Genomic DNA, 24,047 nt, shown 5'->3' with positions numbered 1-24,047 from the left:
TGGGTTCTTCATCTGCAAAGTGGAGTAATATCAGTAACAGCTCACAGAGTTTATATAAGAATTGAGTGAAAAAGGCACATCAGGTGCCTACATGATAAGCATTATATGTCTTAGCTAATGTATCATGCCCACCTCTAAGGCATCCCACCTTAGTCTGTACCTGAAATCACCTTTCCTGTTTGATTCTTGGATCTCCCAATACAATTAAAAGAACTTGGCCTTGGAAGCCAGAAAGACACTAATTCTAATCCTCCCCTTAAACAATTGACTAAGTAAGCTCTGCAACCCTAGGCAAATTACTTAACCTTGTGGGCCTCAATTTCCTTCCTATTAAATAAAAAAACTACCCCATGAGGTTATTATGAGGATTAGAAGAAATAATATAAGCTCCTTAAGTGCTGATTGTATTTTATTCACTCACTATTCGCTGTATTTAGGACAGTGCTTGGCCCAGAATAGCAGATCAATAGAAGTGGAGGAAAGGACAGAAAGGAGGGAGGGAAAGAAATGAATGAATGAAGCACTAACACCATGCCTAGCACATAGTAGGGGATCCAAAGAGTGTTAGTTAATCTGTAATTTATCAGGCACAAACAAGTTTGCAGGGGCCCTTGGGGCCAGGCTTCCTAGAAAGTAAGGAAAGAGATGCAGAATCCTTTGTAATATTAAAAACGGTTTGATATATATATTAAATAAACATTTATTAAGCACTAACTATGTGCAAGCCACTCTAGCAGATGCTATGCACTGTGCTAAACACAGAAAACAATGACACAGGCGAAACTCTTGAAAAACAAAGGAAGAAGCTTCAAATAACCATATAAAATCAGAATGAAAAATACACTTCTTTTTAAGTTTTTAATTGGGATGTAGGTGGCCTGATTTAAACAAAGCAGGATCAGCTTTGGAGCAACAAACCTCAGTTGCCATACAGACCAATGCATGTGACTGAATCTTACTGGTTTTCCCAGGTGTACAATGGGAATGAATGATCATTCCAAGTCACAGGTTTATGAGATATTGCCTCAAAAGACTGAACACAGTGGAAGAACAAATTCTATAAAATTTTGTTTTCTTTCCCTATGTATTAGTACAGTTTCATGCTGCTGATAAAGACATACCCGAGACTGGGCAATTTACAAAAGAAAGAGGTTTGATTGGACTCACGTCACAGTTCCACGTGGCTGGGAGGCCTCACAATAATGGTGGAAGGCAAGGAGGAGCAAATCACATCTTACGTGGATGGCAGCAGGCAAAGAGAGAGCTTGTGCAGAGAAACTCCCGTTTTTAAAACCATCAGATTTCATGAGACCTATTGACTATCACAAGAACAGCACGGGAAAGACCTGCTCCCATGATTCAATCATCTCCCACCAGGTCCTTCCCACAACACCTGAGAATTATGGGAGCTACGAGATGAGATTTGGGTAGGCACACAGAGCCAAACCATATCATCCTATGTGGTCTTTGTGTGTGGGGGTTGGGGGAAAAGGTCTTGGAAGCCACTAGAGGACCCCAAGGTTCTCCTTGCAAGTGGTGCTCAAAGCAGCTTTTGTTTATTGAGCTTTTATGATGTGCCAAGACCTGTGCTGGTCCCTTTACATATTACTTTATTTAATCCTCACAATACTCCATGAGGTGGGTATTTGAATAGTGCCATTTTACTGAAAAGCAAACTGAGGCTCAGAGAGGTTACCTAAGTTGCTGAGTTCATACATCCAGCCCATGGCAAAACCAATTCTCAGGAAGCCTGTTGGATTCCAGAGCCCGCACTGTTAATGATTCTATCCATGATTATAGACTACAACATGCTATACAATGGAAGGTGCTGTTCTTTTAACAGCAAGGTTTTTATGTTGAACCTATTCTAAGTGAAATCATGTCTGTAAGTAAATAGATATGGAGCCCTTGATGATGCGTGTAAGATGTCAAATTTCCCAAAGTAACTGGCAGGTGGGAAGATACCGGCCTAGTGGTGGTGCCAGGTTGAACTTAGAAGCTCTGAGAATGATTTGAGATGAAAGGCACACATTGCATGGAGGCACCCACTCGGGGAGGAGTGCCTGTGGGCGTCCTCAGCAGCCTGCTGCTAGAGTCACATTTCAATGCCAGTGGCTCCCAGTCGCCCATTGACACCCATGACGGTGCACTCCAAAGAATGGCAGCTGTCTCCCACCAGGATGAGGCAACGACTGAACCTCCTGAACTTTATGCAGTAGAGGAGGTGAATGAGAATGTACAGCTCTCAAGTCTTCCTTCTAGCTCTGGAGCTGAGGAAGCAAGGAAGCAGCCTGGCTTTGGAATCACAGTAATCCGTGTTCAAATCCTGGTTTGACACTAGGGGTTTGGCCTGGACATATCGTTACCTAGGCTGTCTGAATCTGTTTCCCCATCTGTAAACTGGGGATAATAACACCATAGAATCAATATGCGAGTTAAATCAAAGTAACATGCATAAGTATTCACACAGTGCCTGGAAAAAATTACAAGTTTGATTAATCTGCTACTCAATTTCCAAAAGGGACTCACTTGTATAAAAAAGAAACTAATAATTTCGAAAAAACTCACCAAATCAGCCTGCTGTCAATTACAGAAATGATTCTGATGGAGCCTCTTCCTTCCCTCCCGTCCTCCCTTCGGGTCCCCCTCCCTCTCTTTGTCCCTTCCTTCTCAAAATGCTCAGTTTATCATCAGCTATCGATATACAATTTCATTTCTTTTTTTAAAATCCCTCTCAATGCCAAGAAAAACTTTTAACAGAACGCGGGATCCGTGGGGCATCCTTGTGTAGGTCCCCCGTGGACTGCTCAGCTCGGCAGGCTTTCCAAGCAGCGCTCAAGGCTCAGCCCGCCTCGGTGCGAGGCTGCCCAGTACATGTGGGGCGAGGTCTGGACGGACCGCACTCCCACTCCCAGCGCCTCTGCAGCTGTGCCTTGTGAGGTAGCCGAGGCGAGAATGCCCCGCAGCCTGGGCACCCAGAGGAAACCCCAACGTAGCAGAGAAATAATTTATTCTTGTCATCACACCAAAGTTTTCAAACTTTAAAACGCAGCCTTGATTAGAAGAAAAGCTCTGTTTTCTCTAAAAGCCTGGCATTTCTGAAAAGGTCCCCTACCCAAACCACAGAAACCTCAAAAACTCTGCCCACTGAGTTGAAAATAAAAGTTCCCGGAGACCAAAGCCTTTCTCACAACAACGGCTCGACGCTTTAGAAATCGTCTCTCCAATGCTTACAAGTTTTAAGGTTTTCACTGAGGGCCTCAAGCCTTCTGGAACCTTTCTTCCTTGTAAACTCCCAGAACTTTCTAAGCCACACTTATTTTCTGTGATGTCCAATCACGCTTGGTGGAGAAATTATTTTGCTTTTGAAAAAAGAGTCACTGAGTAAAAGAAATAAAAGTAAGAGAAATTTTAGCCTGGTTAGTAGCCTTTTAAGGATGAAACAAAATTTGTTGATTTTCTTTTTGGGGAGGCAAATAACTTTACAAAGACACCCCACTTCTTCCCTCACCCTAGACTTATTATCAGCAGTGGAAGTGAACACCAGGAAGAAAACTTGGCAAAATGTTGAGAATAATCCATCAGTTCCACCATGGGTTTGAGTTTATGCCATGGACCCAATTCTAGAACTTTATAAAATCCTAATAACTTCAATAGAAACTTGACTTATTCATGAGCATTTAGATTCAGTATACAAATTATAAATATGTTCTATGTATGGACACCCCAAACTTGGACTAATCACATTCAGAAAAAGATAACACAGAACTCAAAAAAGTCTCTCGTGCTCACTTTTAAAAATTATAAATTCTATAATCACAACATTCCAAGAAACACTTCCTTCTTCAAAAGTGTAATGTAACTTGCGATGATTTGATGGCCAAGATTCAAAACAAAGGCACTGACGTCACTTTATTCACAAAATGCATTTGTGTCTCAAAAATTAGATGCTGGCTTGGAGGTGTAATTGTCAATCACTAATCACTCATTAGATTATCCAAATGTCCATTCAAAATTTAGTTCAAAGACTAGTTTGCTTGCATTGGCTGATACTGTATTTTCTCCAACATGATGGATTCAGGACATCAGTGCTTATGAAGTGGTAAATTTCCATTCGGATTAAATAAATATCTGCGACATTCAGCAGTCTCACTTAGGTTGTGTCTAACCACTGGTCTTTAGCACAATTACTGGTAGCTGGAAAACACACAGGACACAAAGTGCTAACTAACCTTCACCGGGTGGCAGCCTTTTCAAAGGCTTTCTCATTGTTCTTTTAAATGAAAACAAAGCAACTGCAAAAACACAAATCAAACGTGTCCATGTTCACCTCTCTACTGTTAACTATTGATTGCTCGGAGGCAGAATGATGTTTTTATATTTTATGGAAGAATAACCAACCAGAAAAGTGGAAACTGTACACATCTTTTGAAGTATTCCTGCCTTGAGGGTGGGATATGACACACATAAACCCCGTAATCTCCCGGCACAGGTCAATCCAGCCTTAGTTGCCTCAATTTGGACTCAATTCAACTGAAAATAACATGGCTGCATTTCATTCTTTTCTGCTTTTTATGATCTCTTTCCCTCTGGTAAACATTTCAAGAACTCAAAAACTGCAATGTTAGTAAACATCAAATTATAAAGCGGAAACCAGAACAAATGGACGTTTTATCCTTACATTAAAAATATATATATATAAATGCAAGAAAGGCAAAAGAACCAAACTCTCTCTGCATCCTGCTAAAACGAGTTCCAGAGTATGGCTCACTTGAAACTGAGTTTTATACTTCCTGAAAACCAAGTGTGAAAATGGTTTAATCCTTAAAACAGTGATGCCTGCAAACATAAGAGGGTTGGGTGGTTGAGGGGGCTGGGGTTGGGGAACGGCAAGAGGAAGAGGTATGAAAAATGTGGGCCATCACATTCCAGAACTGGAAGGGCATCAGGAGTTGTGGAGGGGCCTCTATCAGGGTTGTGCAGCATATGTCACCTCTGAGTACGCCATAGATCTCTCTTCCAGGATTTAAATTCAAGCCCACAGGTGTTGCCTCAACAAAGACACATTTTCCACTTCCTTTAACAGACTGGAAAACACAAGGATGAAATAATGGCAAACAGGGGCACATAAAATGCCTTCTTCGTGGGGAAGGTGGAAAAATAAAAATAAAATTAGTCTTTTGGTCTAAACCCTTCAGAAAAAAAAAGACTTATCACAACATTAAAACTGGGGTTGTATCTACACAGTACAAGCACATCTAGGTATTCTAAAACAGTCTACATTTTTTTTTTTTTTTTGGTATTCTTATCCCCTTTCCCAACTAGGCACCTAGAATAAAGTGTAGGAAGCCCAGATAATTATTGTTAATAATAATAATAATATCTGCCATTTACTGAGCCACTTTTAGGATTCAGGCATTAAATCAAATACTTAATATGTACAATCTTACTGAATTTTCATAACCATCCTAGAAGGTAGTGAGTAGACATTTTCACAAAGAAGGAAACTGAGGCTTAGAGAAGTAAGATAATTTGCTCTGGATCACACAGCAAGAATGTAACTGATACAGGTTTTGAACCTTGTCTGATGGCAAAGCTCATGTTCTTTTCACTAAGTCACACTATATACCCCTGAAGCCATATTTTAACACATATCTGTGAGTGACTTCTAGATGCAATATATTAAGTTACCTAAAGGCTCCATATATTATCATATTACTTAATTGTTTTTGCCTCATTCTATTATTCTTCCTGTTGCATGAATGAAGCCTTGACTTTCTCAGAGACAAAGCAAATATTAGCCAAAGTCTGAGTGAATCCAAAAAAAGATGAAAGTACATTTCATATGTGTAGTAAAGGTATGAATGATTTACTTACATCCCTATTTTTGTCAACAACAATTATAAATTTTGCCTTTACAGTTCAAAAGATTATTTTAGCTGGATGTGGTGGTTCACGCTTGTATTCCCAGCACTTTGGGAAGCTGAGGCAGGTGGATCACGAGGTCAGGAGTTCGAGACCAGCCTGGCCAACACAGTGAAACCCCGTCTCTACTAAAAATACAAAAAAATCAGCCAGCGCAGTGGCGGGCACCTGTAATCTCAGCTACTCAGGGGGCTGAGGCAGGAGAATTGCTTGAACCTGGGAGGCAGAGGTTGCAGTGAGCCGAGATTGAGCCATTGCACTCCAGCCCAGGTGACAGTGCAAGACTCTGTCAAAAAAAAAAAAAAAAAAAAGACTTTTAACATTTTTATATAGGGAGAAAATAGCAAGTCTTTTGCTAAAATGCTATGTGTGTTATTGGGCATTCCTCCCACTGCCACCCTCTCCCTAACGAAAAAAAAAAAAGGAAGAGATAGTCAATACAGCTTCATGACTAAGAGTATAGATCTAAGAGCCAGCCAGGCTGGGCTGTGGGCCCTCCACTCGAATCCTGGTTCTGCCACTTACCCATCTCTTGGATAGGCTTTCTTTTTTTTCTTTTTTCTTTTCCTTCCTTCCTTTCTTTTTTGTTTTTTTCTTTGACACAGAGTCTCACTCTCACCCAGGCTGAAGTGCAGTGGTGTGATCAGAGCTCACTACAGCCTTAAACTCCTGGGCTCAAGTGATCCTCCCATCTCAGCCTCCTGAGTAGCTGGGACTATAGGCATACACCACTATGCCCGTCTAATTTTTGAAATTTTTGAAATTTCTTGTAGAGATAGAGTGTCGCTATGTTGCCCAGCCTGGTCTCCAACTCTTGCCCTCAAGTGATCCTCCTGCCTCACCTCCCAAAGTGCAGGGATGAGAAGCATAAGCCACAGCGCCTGGCCATTGGATATCCTTTCTCTGTCACAGTGTTTTTAAAACATTTGCTTTTTAAAATACAAATGGAAAGCTAGGTCTCCTACTTGCATTCTGCTTCAGGAAAGTTAGGAACACACAATAAGAGTGATCGAGCTTCCCAAGCACTCGAGGTATAGCTTGCCAGCCCAGCTTCCTGGGGCTCAGAAACTTATTTAACATGTCAGTTTCTAGTTTCAATTTTTCCTTTAACTTGTTGGTTTTTCTATTTAAACTGTAAATAATAACAGTTTCTTCTTAATAATAACAGTTTCTTCTTAATGGGATTGTTGTGAGCATTACACAGATAATGTACTTAAAATGCTTAGCAAAGTGAAGACATAGTAAGTATCGAACGTATGTTAACTGTTACCACTTTCATATTTCATGTTCACTACAGCTCTATCAGCTGGTTTTATCAACCCCATAAGAAAATTGAAGCTCAGCAACATTAAGCTTCCAGACCAAATGCTCGCAGCTTTATGTGGCAGAGCCACCCTATGAAGGCAGCAACCCCATCACCATGCTCTGTCTTTATTACTCCAGATAGGTTTTTCTTCCCCCCTTCATATTGCTAATCACTTACTGAAATTATCTATTTTTGTGTTTACTTATTTGTGGGTCTGGGACTTATGCTCTAGAGAAGCAAAGATGACATTTTTGTTAAGCCCAGTATCTAGCAGAATGCTGGGCACATAGGAGACACATAGTCTTCTTGGATGAATGAATGAACACACGAATGAAGAAAGCCAAGATTTGTCTGTGACCCAAATCTCTACTCAACTGCTGTGATACACTGCCTCCCATTGCTGCCACCATTTAAAATCCTCCTCAAAGGCAGAGTCACAGGATTCCTTCAGAGGGGTTTTTTCTGGAGCCCAGGGAAGACAACATTCTGATTCTCCACTCTCATCCACCTGTTTCCCTTCTCACCAAGTGGGATTCAAATCCACCTAAAGCCAGTGTCATAACTAAACCCTGATCTATCATGACAGCAGTATCTAGGTGATATGGCCTGGGTGGAGAGAAGGCATGAGTGTTCCCTAGTCTGCTCTCCAATCTAGCTCTGCCATGTACCAGTTGTGACCTCAGGCACGTTTCAGACCCTCCTTCAGCCTAAAAAAAGACTACGCAGAGTTGTGATAGGGCTTCATCGGCTAATGTGTGAAAAAGTGCCTGTTACAGAGCTGTTGTAGGTACTCAGCAACAGAGAGCATCCTTTCCTCTAGGCTCCAAAATGACTCAACTTTTATGTTCCTTGTAGTGCTCACCACTCTCAGTGTGTCCATACCTTCTCTTATTAAATGCATTCTGAAGTCCTTGACAGTAGGGACTGCGACCTTGTTGAACTTCAGGGTGTGCCACCCAGCAGGTAGTCAGGAAGTGAGATTGAATAAAACCCAAAGTAGCCTCTTTATTTTCTTCTTTTTATAAAATTTCACTTTTACCTGATACCTCCAAATAAACTCTTCAAGTTCATTCTCTCTCCCCTAAACCTTAATAAAATTGCAAATATCTAAAATAGAGTGGAAGAGGTAAAAACAACATTGGGGGTTTCTCCCACCGTCTCCATCCTGCAGAGCCTTAGGGTCATCAGAGGAGCAGCTGAAGAGTTTCCCAAGTGACCTGCAGAACATATAGGGTGGGCTCTCAGGGACCTGTGGAGTAGAGACCTGAGTGTCTGGCATCCCAGCTTGTGATGTCATCATTTTATATCTTCTCAGCCTTTTTGCAAAAGATGCTGAGGCAAACAGACCAACTTGGCTTAAAAATCAGTCTTAAAATGTTGGAAATGAAAGAAAAACCCTATGCTTCACAGTAATGCCATGCTCATGGAGTGCCTGGTAGGCTCAATGTCAGTAAAACTACTTTATAAACAAAGCACCCAGAAGATTTCACATAGATGTGAGAAGACAAACACGACATAGGCATATAATTGAGAGGTAGAATTTCATTAGGTTGATGCAAAAGTAATTGCGGGTTTTACCACTGTGGCACAACATTTTGCCACAATGGCAAAACCTGCAATTACTTTTGCACCAACCCAATAGACCATATCAATTTTTACATCCAATCCATTCTTTTGCAAATGAGGCAATGGAATCTCAGGGAAAGAAGAAGGGCTCCTTTGCCCAGATTGTCATCAGGAGGGGTGCCTAGGCGTGAGACGTCTTCCCAAAACCTTGAGCAGTGGAGGGTAGAGTGATTTTCCTCTGATGGCTGCATTTTAGCACATTGACCAATGTGCACTCCTGTCTAACATATGTGAGGGTCTGTGATGCTGGCTTCATCATCTAGAAGCATTTCAGTGTTCCCTAAATTGGCATTGGATACAGCCCCATAAAGTCTAGTGTCTTTTAGTAAATCCTTTGGGGATGGAGTTGGCCAAACAATTAAGAAATGCACTGCAGGTGGGCAATGAGAAAGGACATCTGGGCCTTTTAAAAGAGTTGTTCATGGTTCTTGACTTTTAAAATCCTAAATGACTTGCAAAAAATAGTGTATTATTAGTTCGAGGAGAAATTAACTAGTTGTGCAGTGGGTCATAGTTCAGATAGTGGTAACCAGCCCATATATTGCTTCCTGGATTCTACAGTAAAGTCAAAGGAATAGAGGGAAATGTCTACCTTGTCAGAGAATCCCAGCCTGTGAGCTGTCTAACCCTTCATTTTACAGGCAATTAAAAATAATCTTGGAAAGGCTAGAAGACTAACCTAAAGTCACATTACAAGTGGCTGAGTTGGAATCACGACCTAGCGCCTTTCTTACTGTAAAAAGTTGGGGGGGGGGGTGGGAATCAGAATCTCCTCTTTACCCATTCCCACTCCCAAGATTTCTGGCCAGACACTCCCTTCTCTTCTCGTTCTGTTCCCGCCTTATTCTAACCCATCACCCTTTCAGATCGGGTTGGAGATAGGGGGTGAGAAACTCACCCTGGGCGACCCACGGGTCGTGGGGAAGAAAAGCCAGAACCTTTCACGTTGGTGAGCCTGTGGCTCTTAGGGAGGCGGGCGCACTGCCCAGCTGGCGCCTAACCTCGGGACGGGTGAGGGGGGAGGCTGGAAGAGAATCCGGAGAGGAAGGGAGGGAGCAAGGGTTCCAAGGCGGGCTGAGAAAAGGTATAGCTGCTGGAGAGAAATTAGACCTCGGCGCCTCTGGGAAGCAGGATGGTCCAGCACTCACACAGCGGCGGGGAGGGCCCGTGCAAACTCCTCTCTCTTCCTCGCACTGGGCCCTTTGTTGTCAGCCTCTGCCTCTGGCTCCCGCTCCTGCCCTCCGGTCCCCCGGCCCCCCTGAAGTCACCCCAACTGCACTCATAATATTTTGCTTTGCGCCAGGTCTGTTTTCTACCACCAACTTCCAGCAGTCTCCATGGTGACGCGCTGGGGAGGAGGGCGGGCGCGGCTTTGGAAATCCCAGGCCCGAGGCGCTGGGCGGCCCCTGCAAACTTTTCCGAGTCTCTGGGACCTGCAGGCTGGGTAGGAAAGCGTGCTGTCCCAGGCTGCCGCACGGAGTCGCATGCTGAATCCGGGACTCCGAGGGCCCAGCCTGCGTGCAGCGTCTGCGCCATCAAGGGTTGCAGCCTCGGGGACCCGGAACCCTGGTACCGTGCGGCTCTCACTTGACCCCGCTGCCAAATCCAGACGCCCGCGCTTAGCAGGTGGCAGAATTGGGGGCGCACATGCCCCGTTCGCCCGCGTGCACGCACACACACACGCACACACACACGTCCAGGGAGGGCGAGACTGCCTGGTTTGGGCGCGGGAGCAAGGCTCGGACCTCCGGCTCCTTGCTTTCCCAAGCCCGCAGACAGTGGCTCCTTCCCCAGGGCTGTGCCTGGGCAAGAATGGAGGAGACTCCGGCTCTGTTCCCTCCAGGACGCACTTTGCCTCGTGGGCACGGCGCCAAGGCCACTGGACATCCCTACACCGGGCCCACAAAGGCATATAATTAATTTGGTGGTAGAATTTTAGACAGAATTTGTGCTGAGCTGGGGGCCTGTAGACTAGCGTGCCCTCCTACCGATGCGACCCGGGGAACTCAAATCCGGCTCCAGGAGTACTTTGGCCGCCTCAGCTCTGGGTTCTGGAGATGGGAGCGGAAAGTGGATGGAGGCAGAAGTTTTCAGCTCCAGCTTGGCAGTGGCCCTCTCTAACGCGCCATCCCGTTTTAAAAGAAATGATCCTTCTGTTGCGTAGGCGACCGAGCCGGCCCGGCCCACTTTGCACAAGTTCTCGGTGGTCTAAAATTCTACCCACTTTCCCCCATCGTTCTGGAATTTCCGGATAACTTGAGTAACTGAGCAACGATCTCCTGGGCAGAGAAGCCCAGATTGGACCCGGCGGACACAAACACACAGCTGCCGGTGGCCCGCGTGGGGAGGGTAGGCCACGCGGGGCTCAGCACCCACTTTTGTGCGGCGTGGGGCTGTAGCGTGGGCCGAGCAGAACGCGCGCCTGGGCTTACTGCAAACCGCGCACCGGCCAGAAGGTGCTTCGACTGCCCCTGCGCGCGCCTGTCGCCTTTGCCTCCTGTAGGAGCACCGCGGCGCACGGCAGCCTGGGGGTTTGCCTTGTCTGGCTCGGCCGCGAGAGAGCCTAGGGCCCAGGAGGCGCGCGCCGGCTGTCCAGCTTCCCCCGACGGGGCCATTGTCTTAGCTCCACACTTGTCGAGTATTTTGGGGAAACTCGAGGAATATATTACTGGCTCGATGTGCGAAACAAAGGGGCGCGTTTCCGCAGGTCATGCTGAAGTGGCCCCAAAGCAGGCCACTAGAGCTCTGGCCCCTGCAAAACTGTTCTCCCGGGCCCGAGGCACTTCGCGGGGATTTTCCTTTTAAGAGCAAGGGACAGTGGCCCAGCTCGCCCGCCTCTCTTATCCCGAACGTTTCCTACTTCGCCCCAGCACTTGCTGTGAGTCGGTTGTTCCAGTCCTTTCGGAATGAAATAATAACAGCAATATCCTGGTTCTGATCGCGCGCGATCTTATACAAAAGGAGCAGAATTGAACTGCTCCGTGGAGCGCCCGTCTCTGCAAGCCAAGGAGAAAGGACCTTTACATAACAAGGGAAACTCAGAAGAAAAGCTAATTGGATTAAATTCTCTGGAAGGGAGGTGAGGGAAGGCTTCTGGACTGGACCGCGCCGAGCCGCACTTCCCTTGTCGTCGTCGGTTTTGCAAGTCCGAGTGAAATGTCACCTGGTGCGCCTCTTGTCATTTCTTCACACTGTCGTGTACCAAAACTTTTGATTTTGCGTTCAGGGTGGTGACCTAGGGATGTCTCGGGTATACAAAAGGGGGAGAGGTGGATGGGGAAAGGATTTCTGTTTCAGAACCTCTTTGGAGTGTTAGCAGTTGAGGTGAAGAGGACCCGGTGCTCCCACGACCACCAGTTGCATCCAGAACAGAAAACACCACGTATCCACAGCCCCACAGTCCTCCCCAGAAGTACCGAGGGGCCCTGGTCAGGTGGAGGAGGCAGCTAAAAACCCCAGCTGGGCCACTCTGCAGATTTGCGATGTAGGCAGACCCTATGTCCCTGCGTGGGGCGCTCGAAAATACTTGGCCACAAACTCTGCAGACATGAGTTTAATTTTGTTAAGGATATGCATTTTTAATGTTAGGGTTCTCAGGAGGTGGTGAAGGTGCAGTGCTTGAGATGAAAAAATGGTGGAAAAGGCGCTTTTCCTTCTCTGGGCTCCCGCTTTACCGCCAGCAGAGACCTCAGCGGGGCCCGCTGTGTCCGGAGGCGCACGCGGGCAGGCGACTCTTCTCCTTGCCTTCGTTTGTCATCGGGTATAGGAAGGAGAACTTCGGGGCTTAGCCTTTCCCCACTCCCTGGGGGCTCACACCCACCCAGAGGAGGGCAATCAGGGAGGGCCTTCACTCTAGGAATCAGAGATCGACAACTACCCTAAAACACCGAATATCCCCCCTGGCAAGAGCAGCCCGGTGTCCGGGCCACCAAGGCTGCAGCGGAAACCTGGAGAGGCCTTAAATATTTCTGCAGGGACTGAGGAAAGACCTTCTGGGGCAATGCCCCATGACCCCAGCCTCCACCCCACTTCCATATCCAGCCTGCCTAGGGGTGGAGTTGGGGAGACATTCGGGCGGCATTTGTTTATTTGCTCAAGGAAGGGACGTGCACGCTTAGGGGACGGCCGGGGCTGGAAGTCACTTGTTGCTTCCGCGCTGCAATGCCCAGCAGCGTATGCGTGCAGGCATTCTCTCAAACCTCGCCACGGCCCAGGCTGCGTCCACTGCCCTATTTCTGCTTCTCCCTGACCTCATCACCCCAAGAAACCCTGACGCTGCAGCGGGGCCAAAATGAGAATAGCCTGGTTGCAAGAATGAGCCTGGGGGGGTGGGTGAACGGTAAGAGAACTTCCACCTGCATGGGACTTAGGAAGGTAACAGATCTAGAAGTGTGACGGCTCTTCAAAGGTGCTACTGGAGGAAGAACCGAGATACCGGGCATTTTCGTTGTGAAAGATTCCTTGGCATCCCTTTTTCGTTGTTAAGGACCGCGGCGCCCCCAAAACCTGACGCCCAGCAACTCTTGAACTGCAGAGCAGTTTGCAGACCCCAACGCCGAGTTTGGTGAGCTATTCTGCGTCCTGCCTTCCCTCCAGCAAGGTCACAGCCCCCGAGTGGAGCCCGGCGTTGGGTGCCCCTTCCTGGCAGAAAAGCTTAAAGCCCGCCCCCACAGCCCAGGACTCCCACCTCCCGTTTCTGTAGATTCCCCAGGACCACCGGGTTCGCCGCCGCCACTCCCTCCAGCTGCGCGTCTCTACCAGCCGGAGCCTCGGTCCCCACCTCCCAGGCGCAGTGCGAAGCAGTCACCCTCCCCTGCCTCGGGGCGTTCCGCTCGGCTTCCCGGCCCTGGCCGCCAGAACCCGAGCGCACCGCTATTCCGAGGCCCGCATACCGGAGGAGGACCGGGCCCGGGAGGGGGCGGTCGGCTGGCAAAGTTTCTGCAAGTGGCACCTCGAGCTCGCCGCGAGCCAGCGCATCTTTACGTAACTTTGTGTCCAGGGCAAGCGAAAGCGCGCTCCTTCGCGCGCGCGCACGAACACACACACGTACACAATCACACGCTTATACACATACTTCCACTCATCCACTTACACACATCGCCTCCAATTGAAAACTTCTGCAAGCTCTCTGTTATTCCTTGGGGTTCCACTGTCAAGTTGACCCGTCTGAACTTTTCCTAACTTCTTTCTAAAGTTCCCCCTCTCCCTTCTCCTTCCCTCCCAATGTATCCCCCCAACCCCCCACCAGTAGCACTAACCTGTGGAATCCATGTCGGGTTCCTCCAGTAACCCACAATGCATGCTCTTCCCATGGACAGCACAGGCGCCCCCCAAAAGTCCTGATGTTTGGGGATCCCCTGTGCTAGAGATGCCCAGGGAGGGAGTGAGGGAGGGAGAAGAGGAGAGAGAGAGACGCAGAGTGTGAGGGGGCACAAGGATAAAGAAGGAAAGGAAAAGAAAAGAAAAAGAAGAGGAAAGAAAAGAGAAAGAAGAAAAGAGGAGAGAGAGGGTGAGAAGGGAGCGAGCTCGGTGAAGGGGGAGAGAGAAAAAGCGAGCGAGCGAGGGGACACTCAGTAATCCAGCCGGGCAAAGCCAAACCCGTCAAAATGTTTGCGGATGTTTCATGGGAAAAAGCATCATTTTATAGGAGCCCCGATGGGAGCAATGTCATTGATAGGCCAGCCGGCCTGATGAATGGCCGCTCGTCAGATGGGGCCGTGGCGAGGCGCACTGTGAAGCCCATTGTGGGCCTGTTTTGAATAAGAAAAGCCGCCTCCGAAAAGGGGGGCTCAGAGCGACGCAATCCCAGCCCTCCGACTTCCCCCTTCTATTATAGCATTAGCAACGTTTTTCTTATTTAAAGTTCCAGAGGCCTTCTCCAGCCTTCGCCCGGCACTCATTATAGGCGAAATCAAAATTGGCTTAGATGTGGCCCCCTCCCCCTCCCGGCCCTTCCCCGCCATCGGGCCCCGCGTCGCGCAGGCAGGCGGGGAGGGGGGCGGGGGGGGGGCGAGCCGCAGGGAACTCCTGGAGCCTGGGGAGTCGCCTGCGCTACCACGAGTGGGGCCCCACTCCCTTCCTTCTCTTGCGCCCCCACCCCCCATTTTGGTCCTGGGTTAGATTTCTGGTGGTGGCCCTGGGAATGCGGGCGGGGGTATGTCTTGACCCCTTACACGCAGATCCACAGACACGCGTGGGGGAGTGAAGCGAGCTTGAGGGGGAAAGGGCGGGGAAGGGGAACTGAAACCCTAAGATCCCATCCCCCAATCTGAGCGTGAGAAGGCCGCTAGGCGGGGAGGAGGTGAGTGGCTGGTTCGCCACCTCCAGAACTTTCTGTCTTCCTCTGGGCTTGGGTCCTTCATCCTGTTTCTCTCCTTCCATCTCGCTCTCTCCGCCTGTGTCCCGTTGTCTGTCTCTAGCTCTCTGTCCCTCTCGTCCTCTGTGCCTCTCTGTCCCTCTATTTCTCCTTCCTTGGCTGCAAGTGTCTCTGTCCAGACCCTGCCTCCACTTCTCTTTGTCTCCCCCTAGGACTCTGCCCCTCTCTGTCTCTATCCCCCTCGGTCTCTCTGTACCGTCCTCCCCCTCCCCCGTGCCTCTTCCCGTAACTCTGTCAGTCTGTCTGTCTCTGTTCCTCCGCCCTCCCCCTGCCCTCCCTACCCCACCGCCGTCCCCCAGTCGGCTTCGAAGTTTGTGAGAAGCCCCGGCGTCCAAGTGGGGACGCGGTTTTCCCAGGGACCCCCTCCTCGGCGGAGTTGAAAGTGCAGAAAGAGGGGGGCGAGGGCCGGGGGGGTGCTGAAAGTGGAAGTCGGGGGGAGCAAACTGCGTCTCCTGCGGGCCCCGATAAAGTGGCCGTTCGCGGGCCGGCCGCGCTGTGATTAGAATATGAATGGGGCCCGGCGGGCGGAAGAGAAAGGCGGATTACCCCGGGTGCTTTGACCATGGACAGAGGCAGCGCCGGCCGGCCGCGGCGGGGGCGGGGAAGCGCGGAGTCCCTAACGTCGTGCGGGGGTGGGGGTCTCTAACCCCCGGCCCCTGGCTGCGCGCTGCTTCCAGCCATCCTTCGGAAAGACGTCCCCCGCCCCCCGGTCCGTCCCCCTCCCCACGATCAGAGCTGAGACAATGTACGGGGGCCGGGGGACCCGAGGGGCCAGCACGTGCCGAGTTAAGGTCACGGTGCGGGAGGAAGGGGGCGGCGCGCGGTACTGGCTGGACAGAGCCCAGGATGGACTGACGGAGCGCGGAGTTCGAATCCCAGCTCTGTAAATTCCTTCACACTCTGGGCCTCAGCTTCCTCGTCTGTGAAATGTAGCAAAGTTGCCCCCTCTCAAGGTTTGGAGGAAGATAACTGAGGCAGTGGTTATACAAGGAGCCGGGCATTTGCTATTCCCTCTACTTGGCATTCTGCCGGCTCCTCCTTCCTCACAGGTGCCTTTGCGTCACCCTTTGGTCTCAGCTGAACGTCGCCTCCTCGGAGAGGCTGTGCTTGATCATTCTCTGCGAAGGTCCCTTCCTGCCCCGGCCGCTACCCGGCTCATTACCCGGTTTATTTCTGGAGGACTTTGTTCACCACCTCATGCCCAGTGCCCAGAACGGCGCCAGGCACATTCTTTCCCGCTGCGATGCTGGTGATGGGAAAGAGGTCGATGGAAACCTTTGGCAGCCGAAGGCCATGGTGGTGGTCACCGCGCGTCCTCGTGGTGTATGCCTGGCGGCAATGACCGCGGAATTCGAAGTCAGATCCGACTGTCCGCGTTGGCCTCTTGCAGCCTTAGCTTCTCTACCACTGGAATAGGCTGAAGAGTAAAAGCCTCCTTCAGACGGCGGGAGGGTCTGACTGTGCGTAGATGGAGCCTGGCCGGGGCTTTCCGGCGGCCAGGAGCGCGTCCCCAGGGTGGGCGGCTGCCACCGCCCGGAGTGTTTCGGACCTCGCGAGAGAGTCCTTGAGGGATGCCACGGGGGCACTGGTGGTCTCCAGGGCGGATGAGATTATTATTGTTGCTGTTATTATTATTTTAATTTTTGCACGCAGAGTGAACGTGGGTAGGGTGAGGTGAGCCAGGCTCACGGGCCAGGAGTGAGGCGGAAGAACCCGGAGCCGTGGGCGGCAGGAAGCCGGGACCCAGCCCAGCACAGCTCAGAGCCGGGCCAGGTGCCGCTGGTCCAGGCCCAGCGCTGCTTCACCTGGGAGGACGTGAGTGCTCGGCCATGACCGTGCTACAGCGCCTGGGAGCTTAAAGAAATGAAAATAATAATCGCTCATTCGTTTCTTGGTAAATTTTTATTGTGCATCTACTATGTGTCCAGAACTATTCTAGGAAGCGGGGGATACAGAACTGAACAAAATAGACCAAAAAAAAAAAAAAAATCTTGCTCTCCTGAAGTTCACATGGGAATGAGGGGAAAGAGATAATATACACGACGTAGAATTAGGAGGTGGGAGAGGAAGTCAGGCAGGGCCTCTCTGAGAAGCTGACATTTGAGCTTAAAAATAATGGTATCCAGGGGCCAGTCACAAGGGTGTGTTCATTTGTGACAGTTCACTGTAACACTAGTGAGTTTGCGCATTTTTCGGAACGTATTTCATACTTCAATAAAATGTTTGCTTAGATTTAATGCTGTCAACATCATAAACAGTAAGAGCTGCCATTTACTATTAATATATTCATTATGTTTTTCCACCGGGACAGGCATCTTCCATGCATTAGTTCATTTCATCCTCACAACACAACTAAAACATATTATTGTCTCCACTTTTAGGAGAATAACTGGGGTTCAGTGTGGCTCTCTTGCCCTTGACAGACACTGTGGACACGGTCATGAATTATCCAATTCCTATCCTGCAGAGGCTTGAAATCTCAATAGAACATAGCACAGGGGCAGGGAGGGGGTGATGGGGAAAGTGTGGGTGCTGTGAGAACAAAGAGAGGGCCATGTGACTGATCCTCAGAGGCAGGTATCAAGGCAGGCCTCCTGGAGGAAGGGGTGACCCAGCCAGGAGCTGAACTAACCAGAGAAGGGGGTTGAGGGTGTTACAGACAGAGGCATGGGGAAAGAGGAGTGTGTTTGGGACTGGAGCCTAGCCTGGCTGCACACGGAACCCAAGAGAAGAAGAGAGGATTAACAGGCCATGTCATGAGGAGGTAAGCTGGGGCCATGCCAAGAAATGTATCCTGGAAGGGTTTGGTGCATATAGGACTAAATCTACATTTTGAAGGGATCACAAAATGTGAAGAGATTTCAAAATGTGTGGCGGCCAGATGGGGGTTGGTTGCAGGAGGGGGTGGTCATTGGGAGGGAGGGATTGGGATGACCTGACACAGATACATGGCAATGGGGGCAGGGTTCAGGAGATACCAAGGAAGCTGTATTCCCATGCTTGATGTTGATTAGTTGTGGCCAGGGATGGGGAGGGAGAAGTGATGCCCAGGTTTCTGACTTGGGCAATGAGTAGCTATTGGTACCAGGATGTGACATGAGGAGGGAAGATTGGCAGCAAGAGAGAAGGATTTGAAGGGCCCTTAAAACTTCCCAGTAGCCCAGTAGCAATGACAGGCAGGCAGACCCACAAAGGTGTGGAGTTGGCACTGCTTGTGTAGACCTGGGTAGCTGCTGAATCCCCTGGAATGGATGAATGAACAGCATGAAAGAGGAAGGTGCAGGGTGGATCCCTTTTAGATGATGGGGTGTGCTCTGCCTCCACTGCTGTAATCTCAAAATCCCTGTACTTTCCAAACCCAGCACTCACTTCATTGTAATTATTGACTTGTCTGATGTGGTAGATGGTATTACTTATTCATAATTCTCTCTTCCCTCTCTGCCCTGCTCTGGCTTCCCTTCCCACTGATTTGGGGTTTGGCTATTGGCTTGCTTTCGCCAACAGAATGTGAGCAGACAACATATGTTAAATCAAACCAGAGGCCTTACATGTCCTGGGGGTGGTTTGGCTAGTACTCTCGGACTCCTGACTTGCCTTGAGCAAACTCCAAGTAGTCACTGGTCCCAGAATGAGAGACACATGGAGCCAACCAGAACCTGCCGGGCAGTTTGAAGAGCTCCTCTTTTTCCCAGGGACCCACAGAACTGTGAGCAAGAAATAAATGTTTGTTGTTATAAGCCACTGAAAGTTGTTGGTAATAGTCTTACCATCTTAAAGGGGGAAGACAGGTCTATAAGTAGGGTTTTGATATATTAATGTCTTTTCCTTTAAGATGGTAAGATCATTACTAATAATAGCTAATGCTTATTAAGCATTTACTAAGAACCAGGCACAGTTCTAAGGCTTAATTGTCACAAAAATCCCGTGAGATAGGTATTTTTATTATACCCACTTCCATGAGGCACAAAGAGGTTAGGTAACTTACTTAAGGTCACACAAGTAACAACAGGGTCAAGATTTGAACCTAAGCAATCTGCAGACATAAGGGGAGCTATAGAGGTGCTAGTGAGGAACATCTCTCTGGTGATGGCTTCACCACTGTGAATCACCTTAAAGAGTAAGTCTATGGAAGAACCCTAGCTGGCTACTCTCAGCATCCCTTTCAGCTTAAACCAGCCTTTCTGGAAGAAACCCTTGGGACTATAGCATGTGCTTCAGATCTGAGCTCATCCCCAGAGCCACCAGAAGCCAGGCCTCCAGGTTGCCCAACCTACATGAACCTTTATTTCCACAATGCACTATGACTGTAGCCTGAAACAGGACTGCCTAGTCAACCAGCAGACCTGTGATATATGCTTGTTATGTAAACCACTGTGGCCTTGGATGGTTTGTGATACGGCCTTGTTGCAGCAGTAATAGGGTTAGGGTAAGAGTAGGGATAGGAGTAGGGGTTAGGGTTGGGGCTGGGGTCCAGGCAAATTGTATGGTGACTTCTTAAAAGATGGTAGGTATGGAGATAGGAGAAATGGACAGGTTCGGGGTATACGTTGGAAGTAAAACAAGGCCTGCTGATGGATGGAGGTAGGGAATGAGAATAAAAGAAGAATGCAGAAACTCTTGTGTTTTTAACTCTAACAACGGGGTAAATTGTGGTCCTATTTAGTAAGATGGAGAAGTCTGGGGTCAAACAGGTTTGGGGCAAAACCAATACCTCTTCTCAGCCATGTATGGTTTGAGATGCCTCTTGGGCATCCACTGCAGATGTCAAATTGGCATTTTGATATATAAGTTTAGGGTTTAGTGGAAAGGTTAGAACTGGAGATATAAATGGGAGGGGATTGTTATCCATAGAACACTGTTTCTTAAATTTAATGTGTTGCAGAATCAGCTGGAGGGCTTTATATCGAAGCACACTAGTGAGTCTTGTCCCCTGAGGTTCTGATTAAGAAGGTCTGCAGTGGGCGCAGCAATATGTACTTCAAGAAAGTTTTATTATAAAACAATTCAAATAAATATAAAATAAGAGTAATGCAGAGAACCCCCATAAGAAAGTAACCATAAGGCAATTATCATCAACATGGGATCAAGGTCGATTCATCTGTAAATCTACCCTATTACCCTCCCCGGCCCTTCACCTCTAACAGGTTTATTTCAACACAAATCCAGACATCATGTACTTCATCCATAAACACTCCCAGCATGTATCTACAAAATATAAGGATTTTTTTAAAAATCACAACCATTATCACTCCTAAAACATCAATAATAATTCCATAACCATCAACTACTTATTGTCAAAATTTGCCTATCTGATACTTTAAGTTGGTTTGTTTGAATTAAGATGCAAACCAAATCCATGCAATGCATTTATTTGCTATATCTCTTAGGTCTCTTTAAATATGGAGGTTTCCTGTCCTTATTTTATTCGTTCTATTGTGACAAAATCAGGTCATTTGTCCTGTTGCGTGCCCAACATTCTGCAATCTGCTAATGGCATCACTGCCGGGTTGTTTTACCTGCTCCTCTGTCCCCTATAGTGTCTGTAAATTGGTAATTGGGTCTAGAGACTCGATCAGGTTCAGATTCAAGGTTTTGGCAAGAGTAGCACACGGGTGGTGGTGTGTACTTTCTGTTACCTAACATTGAGATTCATATAATGTCTGTGTTAAGAAGATCAGTGGGTTCAGGTGTTACCAACCTGATCCATTTTTATAAAGTTCCTCATCAGTTGTTCACCTAGTGGTTTTAACAGCCATTGATGACCATTACTTAGATCCATTATTTTTTCTTAGGGTCTGCAAAATGGTAATATTTGATTTTATCATCCCTTCTGCATGTATAGCTGGAATTCTCTATAAAATCCCTTCTGCATGTATAGCTGGAATTCTCTATAAAATTTTTTCCATCCAGTATTTTGTTGCCTTGAGACAGGGTTCATATAACAAAGGCAGGATAAATATTTGACTTTCCCCCTTTACTTACCAGTTTTTACAATAATAATTTTGTTTCCTAAATTATTCCAAAGGTGGCCGTTATTGGATATTTTGTTGTAGTAGTATTATGATCTTAAAGAATTTAACAAATTTGAGATGCTTCAATTCATTACATTATTCTTTTTACACTAAAATTATCCTATCTTTCAATTGGCACCCAAGCCTTTTGACATGACCCTTGTGGCTTTTGATGGCTTCCTTGCCCTGTGGCATGACAAGATGATCCAGGTTCATTGTTTACTTTTTTTTTTTTTTTTTTTTTTTTTTTGCCTTAGACGTGGAATCAGCTATTTCTCCAAGGAGTCCTGGTTCCTTTCAGTGGGAAATGGCATTTAGAGCATTTGGTAAGCTTTTAAAATGGTGGACTCTGTGCCTCTAGTCTCCTTCTCTTTTAAAACACCCTCCAGCCTCTATACCACTGTTTAGTAATCTTTCTCTAAGGCAAATCTGATTATGTCCCTTACCTGATATTAATTGTCCACGGTGTATCATCATTTACAGGTTCAAGTCTAAGCTCTTTACATTGGCACACAAGGCCCTTTTGCCTACTTTTGTGGCTCACTTCTCCATATTTCTAGCCTTCTTTTCTTGGCATACAGTGTTCCCCATTCCTGTCAAAGCATTTTTGTAGCTTTCCAACCAAGTCATGCCTTTGTCTTCGTAAATTATCTTGGCCTGGATTGCCGTTCTCACTTTGTACTAGAAATTCATATATAGTGCACTTGTTACTTCTTCCGGGAAGCTCTGCCTGGCCTTATCACAAAAAGTTCAGTATTTCCTCCTGGCTATTATCCTCGAATCTTGTTCATATCTCTATTATATTATTTATCATGTTGCCATGATTATTAGCTTTTATGTCTGTCTCTTGCACTTGGCTATGAGTCCTGATAAGACAGTATTCTTTATAGTTGTGTGTGTGTATAATCGTTTCAAAATTACAATACTATATTATTACTAACAATATGATTATGGAAAACAGTTTAAGGTCATTTTATTACAGTGCTCTTTGTCATTAGAGTGTATTTTGCACAAGCTATACAGTCAAATAATTGTTTCAAAATCCCTTGGGGAAAAAATCTGGATAAATTATCAGCTTTATTCGATTGTTATACCTTCTTGGAAAACTGATCCTTTCATTATTATTTAGTGCCCTTCTTTGTTCCTGATAATTTCTCTCGTTCTGAAGTCTGTTTTGTCTGAAATTAGTAGAGTTATTCCAGCTTTGTTTTCTTTTGACGGAATCTCGCTCTGTTGCCCAGGCTGGAGTGCAGTCGTGCGATCTCAGCTCACTGAAACCTCCGCCTCCTGAGTTCAAGCAATTCTCCTGCCTCAGCCTCCCGAGTAGCTGGGACTAAAGGCGCACGGAGACATTTTCACTGTGTTGACCAGGATGTCTGTCTCTATCCCCATTACTTATAATCTATCAGTCTTTATATTAAAAATGTGTTTCTGTAGACAACATACATTGAATCTAGTTTTTAAAAATCTACTTTGATAATTTTTAATTGGCATATTTAGATATTCATATTTAAAGCAATGATTAATATATTTCTGGGAGTGTCAACTATGTTTGTAACTGTTTTCTATCCATTGTCAGAGACTTCTTTTACTACCTTGTTTGGTTTTAATTGTGCATTTTATCTTCTCTCTCAGTGCATTGTAGTTGGCTTTTTAAAAAATGTTATTGATTCCTCTAGAGTTTTCAACATACCTTTCTAACTAATGTAAGTTCATGCTCAAATAGCATTATTAACCTGTAGCACAGGCACTTTATAGCAGAACATTCCCAATTCTTCTCTCCTGTCCCTTATGACATTGTTGTCATTTATTTACTTATCTATATGCTATCAACACCCATTATATTGTTAATATCATTCCCTTAAACTGCAGTAATCTTTTAGATCAAGAGAAATGAAAGATTTTATTTTACCTTTATTTATACTTTCTCCAATGCACTTATTTTCTTTACATAGATTTGAGTTTTTGCTTTTGTTTTCTTTTGTTTTTGTTTTTTTGAGACAGGGTCTCGCTCTGTCACCCAGGCTGGAGTGCAGTGGTGTGATCTTGGCTCACTGCAACCTCTACCTCCTGGGTTCAAGCAATTCTTTGCTTCAACCTTCCAAGTAGCTGGGATTACAGGCATGTACCATCATGCCTGGCTAGTTTTTGTGTTTTATGATAGAGATGGGGTTTCACCACGTTGGCCAGGCTTTTTTTTTTTTTTTTTAAATACTAGATATGGGGTCTCACTTTGTCACCCAGGCCAGAGTACAGTGGCACAATCACAGCTCACTGCAGCCTTGCACTCCTGGTCTCAGCCTCCCACGTAGCTGAGATTGTGGCTGTAAGCCACAGTGCCTAGCTAGATCTGAGTTTCTGATATCACTTTCTCTCTCTTTGAAGAACTTCTTGTAACATTTATTGTAAGGAAGGTCTGATGACAATGAATTCCTTCAGTTTTTGTTAAAGAATGTCTATATTTCTCCTTTACTTTTGAAGAATAATTTTGCTGGATATGGAATTTTTGGTTGGTGTTTTTTCCTCATAACACTAAATATATCACTCCATTCTCTTATTTGCATGGTTTCTAATAAGTTTATTGTAATTCTTATTCTTGGTCCTTTATAGGTGAGGTGTTCTCTTCCTTTTTTTTTTTTTTTTTTTCAATTTTCTCTTTGTTTTTTGTTTGGTTTTGTTTTTGCATTTTAAATGTGATATGCCTAAGTGGGGTGTTTTTTATTTTTGTTTTTGTATTTATTCTGCTTGGTGTTATCTGAGCTTCCTAGATCTGTGATTTGGTGTCTGTCATTAATTTTAGAAA

The 24,047-nt window shown here is 46.6% G+C and overlaps 1 protein-coding gene across 4 annotated transcripts in view; it reads right to left on the bottom strand.

The window, feature by feature from the left end:
- The window catches only part of RFX4 (regulatory factor X4), a 181,979-nt gene extending 164,559 nt beyond the window's left edge, over positions 1–17,420 (bottom strand). For 2 of the 4 annotated variants that reach the window (XM_037996587.2, XM_073021061.1), the window contains exon 1: positions 14,116–17,420. In XM_037996587.2, the coding sequence (XP_037852515.1) occupies positions 14,116–14,158 (43 nt within the window). In that variant the 5' untranslated portion in view covers positions 14,159–17,420. The remainder of the gene's footprint in view (positions 1–14,115) is intronic. The other 2 variants (XM_008004541.3, XM_073021059.1) reach the window with 1 other exon arrangement.
- Between the last annotated feature and the right edge of the window lie 6,627 nt (positions 17,421–24,047).

The sequence above is a fragment of the Chlorocebus sabaeus genome, chromosome 11 (genome assembly GCF_047675955.1).
Source record: "Chlorocebus sabaeus isolate Y175 chromosome 11, mChlSab1.0.hap1, whole genome shotgun sequence".
Lineage (NCBI taxonomy): Eukaryota > Metazoa > Chordata > Mammalia > Primates > Cercopithecidae > Chlorocebus > Chlorocebus sabaeus.
The sequence above is the reverse complement of the archived record's forward strand: the minus strand, read 5'-3'. Positions and strand labels throughout refer to the sequence as shown.